The following is a 7,541-nucleotide window of genomic DNA, read 5'->3' as shown; positions in this document are numbered from 1 at the left end:
CTCCATTCGAGTTAGATGCACTTTCTGAAGTAGCTTCCATCCTGTCAGATATTGCTTGGGAAGACTTTTGAATATCTTTGGAATTTGAACCATTGACACTCAAACCAGCTCCTCGTAATTCAAGGATCCAGGTTTCAAAACCCTGACCAGACATGTAGCGTGCAAATGATGACTGCAGTATATATCATGTGTTATGGGGGGACTCCAACATAGTACATGCATACATAAACCTGAAAGAATACATATATATAGCAAAGAAAATTCAAGTGACAACCTACCATTAGGCAGACAACAACATTGATTACTCAAAACTCAAAAGTATGTTAATTTAATAACTGAAACATAGTAATATGAAGGGGAAAATGCAACTTCAACCAGAGAAATATGGAAGATGCATCCAGAATTTTGCTACCAAACTTCCTGTTCCTACAAACATAAACATTGTTATGATGCTGTAGGATCTCATTCTAATGCTTAGGGTCATACTCATAACATGAATCAGAGATGTGATTGATTTGATCCACCACACGCGTCACAATCATCCAATCAACAAATTACGGACATCAAAAATCAATCAAGGTTCCAAAATTCTAATTCTAACTAACCTCCACAATTTAGCACTTGGCAAGTTTACCAGCACAAGAAGATCACACAACAATGACTACAAGCATAGTAGTAATGCATACACATAAAAAAAAACTAGAAAATTTAAGATTAAATTAGAATATAAGAAAAATATGTATAAATAAACAAATGATAAGAGGAAAGTACCCCAGGAGAAAGGTCATATCCAATGGCGTTAGTGCCAACTCCGACAACAGTAACAGAGGGTGATTCCTTCGAGGTGCCTGCATCAAAATTCAATTTCATTCCCCGGAAATGAAATCATATATTCATAGCTCATTTAAGAGGCATCGAGTGACGTACCTGAGGAGAAGGGTGGTACCGCCACAGTGCCAGCCTCCAATCGGAATTGGACACGGACACATAGTGAAGCTCGTCGGCGGTGCAAATGGAAGGCTTCTCAGGAAGCTTCACGGCGGCAGGAGAAGATGATTCACCGCCGCCGCCGTTGGTAAAAGCCCTGAGGCGGAAGGACGGCCTGTGCGGCGAAGATATGAGGCGGCAGAAGACGATGGAGCGTGGGACGGAACGGAAAGTGGAAGAGGCTTTGCAGAAAGCAGAGAGTATATCGGATTGAATGGTTGCCATTTCCAAAAAAACAAAGAAAGAAGAGCGTCGTTGCTTCTGGATTTGATTCCTTACTTCCTTCTGGTGTTTCTTGTTTTTTGTTTTGTTGGTATGATTGTCAAATATTGATTGCGACGGTCAAATTTGCAAATTATGTAGCGGCGGATGGTGGTATGCGCACCCTTAACACTTTTCTTTTTCCCACGAGTTTCAGGCGGTTTTCGTATTCAATATTTCTGTCGCGAAAGCCTGACACACTAGCATCACTGTTATCCGTTTCCACTAGGACCCATAACGCGATCAAGTTACAAGTTTTACGGAACAAATCCAATTACTTAAAGACATTTTAACCAATAAAAAAATGCCAAACCAATTATTGTTGTTATTTACCAGTTACCATAGATTCATATATTTAACTCAAGTATTACTTAAATGCTTAAATTTGATTCATGATTGATCAAAATTCGTTAACTCGATAGTCGATATCCTCTCATGATTTCGATGTGATGATATTTATAAATTTAAAATAATATTAAAATCTTATTTAAATATGAAAAATGAGTAATAAAAGTGACGGATAAAAATCGTTTCTCAATAAACTAGAAGCCTTGTGAGGTTACCTTGTATAGTGGATTGAGTAGTCCTACCTGTCAAGCCTAGCAGATAACCATTACGGCATTACCAATCCATGCAGGATAGGACTAAATTTAATATAAATTAATAATAATAATAATAATATGCTCGAAATTTGGAATGAAATTAAGTAATTAACTGTTTCTTTAGCTTAAGTCTTGAAGAGTCTGTACAATGGTGAAAATTTAGGTGCAGTCGAACGTAAAATATATAAGTAAAATTGATATTAGAGCGTTAGATAATTATTGATTTGACTAAATTTTCATCTAACAGCTCAGTTATTAACTCCATCGATTGCACATGAGTTTCCACCTGCACAATACTCCCATATTCATATTAAGAAAGCAAAATTGCTCCTGAATCCTGATCTATCATCTTTCCTATGGTCATTGAATGAATCCATAATTCCATACTAACCTTTCATTTTTTGCCTTTAATTTTCTCTTTGTTGTTCACTCTTTTTTAATTCAACTTAGGACTTTTTATTGGATCGAGTGCCGAGTGCTATTGCATTTTCATTGAACTTTACAATGAGGCCTTAATGTCTACAAAATGGGCCATGGTTATTTTGTGGCTTAAAAGCCCATTGAGTCACCATCTGCGAAGGAAGCAAGGCTGAAAAACCAAAATCAAAACTGAAAGCTTTCGCTCTCGTCTCTCTCCGTGTGTGAAGTTTCATGCTTGTTTTATGCATGGCAAGTCCAATCTTCAACTGTGGTAGAGATTGTTGAAAGGAATTTCAGCGATGAGGGCCACAGCCCACAGGATCTACTTTCTCTCACATCTATTATTGATTACACGGTTGTTATGAAAAGATAAATATTGAGTTTTATTCTTCCTTTTCCAAATTGGCAAATTCTATATGTTCGAATATCTGCAAATGCTTTACACACACTCGGAATATGTCAACGGGGTTCGCTTATTATATAATTACGCAACGATTCTTCTTAGTTTTTTGGTGGGGTTAGAACGTCTAAAACTGAAAGCAGATAGGATTTTTAAAGTTGGGAGCTTGAAGTGGGCCCCTTAGTGGGCTGGCCATTATTTGGTGGCCTACTCAATTTTTTAAGTGTTGGCAGTCCACCAATCCATGAAATGATAGAAGAATAAAATGGTTTGACAAGAGAAGTGACTCTTATCGTTATGGAATTCGGGTTTGCAAGGCAAGGCAAGGCAAGTTGGATGGAGTAGAGGAGAGTAGTGGGAATCACACATTCACACTCCTCTCTAGTATCTACTCCCTGACCCCTGCCGTTATTTTGATCTTGAACATTGAATAGAGACCAATTATATGCTTCATTGTATCCCAAGCATTTTATGGAATACTGAGGACCCATGAACTCCGTTGACATTAAAACGGGTAAGGAGTAGGGTGTAGGGACCATGAACTCTTTTGACAACTGCTTCGGTGCTTCTTCTTTCAATTTTGTTGTCCATGATAATCTTCAATAATCATATTATGACTCAGAAACCATGCATTAACCAGTCAGCATCAACCACTTATGTCAGCATTTAATTTTCACTTAAGCAGTAGCTAAATTGTTATACAATTATTCAGATTTAACTAACATTAATCTATTGTTATCATAAGCTAGTACTAGATGCGTTACGCAAACCTAAGTAATAACATTTAAACCTCGTACTGTTAGTTAATTTTTAATTAATCACTAACTAGTAATTAGTGCATTCTAAAATACAATAAAGCATCGAATCAGCTGTACTTTGCCACAGGGGCCACGTGAAATCGAGTAAAAACAACGTATGCAGCAACGTGCACTCCCTGTTATGATGGTTGGATTTGTGAATCTTAAAGTTCACTATACGTCAAAATTTTCCAATCTTTGCTTTAACATTATCATACGGTTGTGTGACATGAGCTGATTCTCCTATGCATCGAATTGAACTTGAATTGCGGTGCCACAACACGTTGTTTTCAGTCTCAATAATGCACGAGATATATGATAGCGTTCTTGCATAATGTGAAGCATGAAAAGTATGCCATTCATTAAGCCAGAGAGATAATTACAAAAGCGGGGTTATGAATTATGATCTTTCAGAGTGTGATCGCCTAAATTTCCTTTTTTATATTACTTCTATGATGAACAAGAACATTTGCATATTCCTTTAGTTACAAAAAATTTTCTAAGTTACTTTAAAAACAATTTTTACTTGCTTCAGAAAACAAAAGAAAGTATGAATTGATTCTTTTCTAAGTTAAAAATTTATTAAGAACTTTATCCAATTAATCTAAAATATTTAAAAGTAATTTTTCATTTTTTAAAAGCTTTGTTCAAACAGATAATCTTAAAAAACACACTCAAACTTGGCTGCACATTTTTGTTTGGTCCTGCGCAGCAAACTGGAAACAAGATTTTCCATAGAAAACGAGCAAGAAGGATGAAAGGGCCGAATAAACGTGTCATTAAAAATTCATTTTTCTATGTAAAAGTGCGTAGTTGTGGTCCTTCTAGGCGAAGATGGATATAGCAGAAGAACGACAAAATCATAGTCCAACAACCGAAATGGCCACAATCAATCAAATTTTCCATGAAAAAATAAATCACATACCAAAGAAAGAAAAGAAAACAATGGCAAAATATATTTATATATGACAATCATTTCAGGAATTGATATATGACCTTCACAATAAAATGTTTTAGAGACTTGAACTTTTACAGTATAAACCTTGGACCAATTTCCTTTTACAGGGATGAGAAGAAGATTATCACAGTTTCTTTTCTTATTTTTCTATGTAAATAGATAACCACAAACATGCACCAAACATGACTGACCGACTGGAACTACATATATAAAACTTAAAAAGGGCAAACCAAACCGGTTTTCTTCAAAATTGTTTCACTTTTGTTTTAATGACAAGTTTATAATGGCTGTGAAGTTCTTATCTGTTGCTTCATGTTGTCCGAGGATTGCTGAGTGGAACCGTCCGGCATTACCATGGCAGCGGCTGTCATGGTCTGGTACTGAGAAGGCATTGAGGGTGCCAGAGGTTGAGAGTAGTATATCTGAGCATGTGCCGGATCCGCATAATCAAAAGCATAATTAGGAGGGGGAGCAGAATTTTGAGCAATAGACTGAGAAGGGTGATGAATCTGGGAGTAAGCAACATACTGTTGCTGATGCTGACTGGTAGGAACTTGAACCAATTGAGGGGTACCGGCACTCACAGCTCTGTATGCAGCTGCCGTCATTTCAGTCTTGGGCATGGGAGCATTTCTCATGGGGTTGTAAGCTGCAGAAGGTGGAACCAATGTGGTGGGATTTGGTGGAGTCTGGGGACGGCTGGAAGGAATGTTTGAGGCGGATTCAGCCATGTTAGGCTGCTGAACAGGCATGTTGTAAGCCGGGGGCTGTCTCGCAGGAACGTAGTAAACCTGGGGTGGGACTGTTGCTGGGAAGGATATACTGGATAGTAGGCGGAAATCGGCACGGCCCCAGGAGGAGCATGGTGAATGAAATGAGTACCATGAATGAACTGCTGCTGTTGTTGCTGTTGAGGCTGCTGTGGCGGCGGCTGTTGTTCAAATTGCTGTTGCAACAAGTATCCTGGGTCCTGTACAAGCTGCTGCATCTGGATCCGACCATGAGGATCGGACACGTTTAGTTTTGGATCAACCGGGTTACTAGGAACCCTTGTAGTCCCAGGCTGAATCTGAACTTGGTCTTGATAGATCACAGCTTTTTGCCGAGAGATTGCATTTGAAAGACTACTATCACTGCAGGATCAAAACAAAAGCACCAACAAGACCCTAATTCAGACAGCACCAAACCAATCCAGCATTCCAGAATTACAATAATCCAAATCCAAATCATAAAAATAAGACGCAGTGATACCAAGTGACAATTCACAAACCATCCAGATGAATGAAACAATTAATGAATGATCCAATTGCGAATTCACATACCCAAAACGACATGCATATAATGAATAACAAAGAGAAGGATGAAACTGAGAATACCTTGAAACTGAATCTGGAGAAGGCAAATCAACGACGCCAGTTGACTTGGGTTGAAATTGAGGCTGTAAAACCTGTTGATGCTGAGGTTGTGACTGTGACTGTGTTTGCTGCGGCTGAGACTGAGGCTGAGGCTGAAGCTGTGGTTGTTGCTGCAACTGTGGCTGAGGTGTCGGTGGTTTTCTGTAACCCACAGGCACGCTATGATCCGATCTCTCATCATCGGAGAAAACCCTGTTCTGGTACTCCCCAGACACCAGCGCTGAGCTAACAGGCACACCCACCCCAGCGGCAGATAGAGTGACCGGCACAGGCGGAGGCGGAGGCGAAGAAAGCACCACCAGACCCTCGTCTTGCTTCTGCCCCAATCCACCGGCAACACTCACACCCATCTGCGCAAACTGCTCCTCAATTCCCAAAACCTTGTGATCCTGCACCATCCTAACCCCGCCGCCACCGCTGCCATCTTCCACATGAACCCTAATCGGCGGCAAATTGGCCAGCGACGGCGATGAAGAAGTAGAGCCAAACGAAGAAGTAGTCTCCAGCATAGGCGAATCGGGAACAGAATGAACCTCCTGTTTCGTATTCTTGCCGTTTCCAAAAGATCCAGGCTGAGAAGAAGCCTCGACAGGGTCCCTTGAGCTATGGTCAACATTATTCCCCGAAGCATCGTCGTCGAGACCCAAAAGGCAATTCACAGAGGCAGAGTCAGAGAAACCCCGGTTGAGCAATCCAGAGCCGTTTAGGGCGTTGAGGAACCAATCATCAGACTTGGCGGAACTTTCTAGAATGGGCGGAATACTCTGAACCGATTCAGGCTTTGTTGGGAAGAGGAAGAGCCGAATTCGCGAGGGTTTCACGGAAGGGTTGTTGTTGGTTCGGTCATACTCGTCGATCATGTTGTCGAGGTCCTCGTCGGTGGTAACAGAAATCAAAGAATCCAGGTCTTCGTTCGGGAGCTGGTACTTGAGGCTGAACGGTCTTCCATTCAGGAACGTCTTTGAGAGGCGCGTGGACAGGTCCGCGAGTGAAGTTGTTCGCTCAACCACCACGATTCGCGTGTCGCCGCCGACATAGCAGAGCGACTTGTCGTGAGGCCGGGGAACGATGTGGCCGCCATAGCTGCACATAAGCCGGAGCTTCGATGACGCCGGCGGGAAGGGCTCGTCCCATGAGTCCGTGTTGCGAGAGCGCGGGGACGAGTCAACCGAGTCAGGGTAGTTCAGGTGTGACGACGGTGGCGGCACTGGTTGCTGAGGTTGTTGTGGCGGCGGCGCCACCGAAGACAACGGCGGAGGCTGTGCGGTGTGTGGTGGCGTTGGAGGTTGCGCCTCCATGGTTTTGTGTTTGGAAGCAAAAAATAAAATAAAATAAAATAAAAGACGAAAAGAAAAGTTTGGTTGGTGGTGTTGCCGCTGCTGCCTCCTTCGCAGCGCAAAAGAGTGTGTGTGGAAAAGGGGCTCTCTCTGTTTGCCGTTAATGTTCTTATACTTGCTTAACGCAATTATGTTATTTAATCTAAATACTAAAGATATTATATTATCTTATCTAATAAAAAAAAGAGATGATATGATAATAAAACTAAAAAGATATGATAATATTTGAAAGGGTATTTTGGGGAAAGCGGAGTCGCGGATTGAATACCGTGGGAAAAGGCAACTAGAAAAAGAGAAACAGTGTGATGGGTTCGAGTTTGACAGCTGGTTTACTGGTTGGACCCAGTTGGGTTTTTGGTTACTT

General features: G+C 41.0%; 1 protein-coding gene and 1 pseudogene across 1 annotated transcript; both read right to left on the bottom strand.

The window, feature by feature from the left end:
- Positions 1-6: 6 nt before the first annotated feature.
- On the bottom strand, positions 7-1,500 carry LOC112712044 (uncharacterized). The gene is made up of 3 exons (XM_072203530.1): positions 928-1,500; positions 772-848; positions 7-172 (listed from the first exon to the last, which is right to left on the bottom strand). The coding sequence occupies exons 1-3, from the start codon at positions 1,210-1,212 to the stop codon at positions 100-102; spliced, it is 435 nt and encodes a 144-aa protein (XP_072059631.1). The 5' UTR covers positions 1,213-1,500; the 3' UTR covers positions 7-99.
- A 2,900-nt stretch (positions 1,501-4,400) lies between these two features.
- LOC112712041 (uncharacterized) lies at positions 4,401-7,303 on the bottom strand (annotated as a pseudogene).
- Positions 7,304-7,541: the final 238 nt, after the last annotated feature.

Source organism: Arachis hypogaea, chromosome 9, assembly GCF_003086295.3.
Source record: "Arachis hypogaea cultivar Tifrunner chromosome 9, arahy.Tifrunner.gnm2.J5K5, whole genome shotgun sequence".
NCBI lineage: Eukaryota > Viridiplantae > Streptophyta > Magnoliopsida > Fabales > Fabaceae > Arachis > Arachis hypogaea.
Note: the sequence above shows the minus strand (reverse complement) of the source record. Positions and strands in the feature narration are given on the sequence as shown.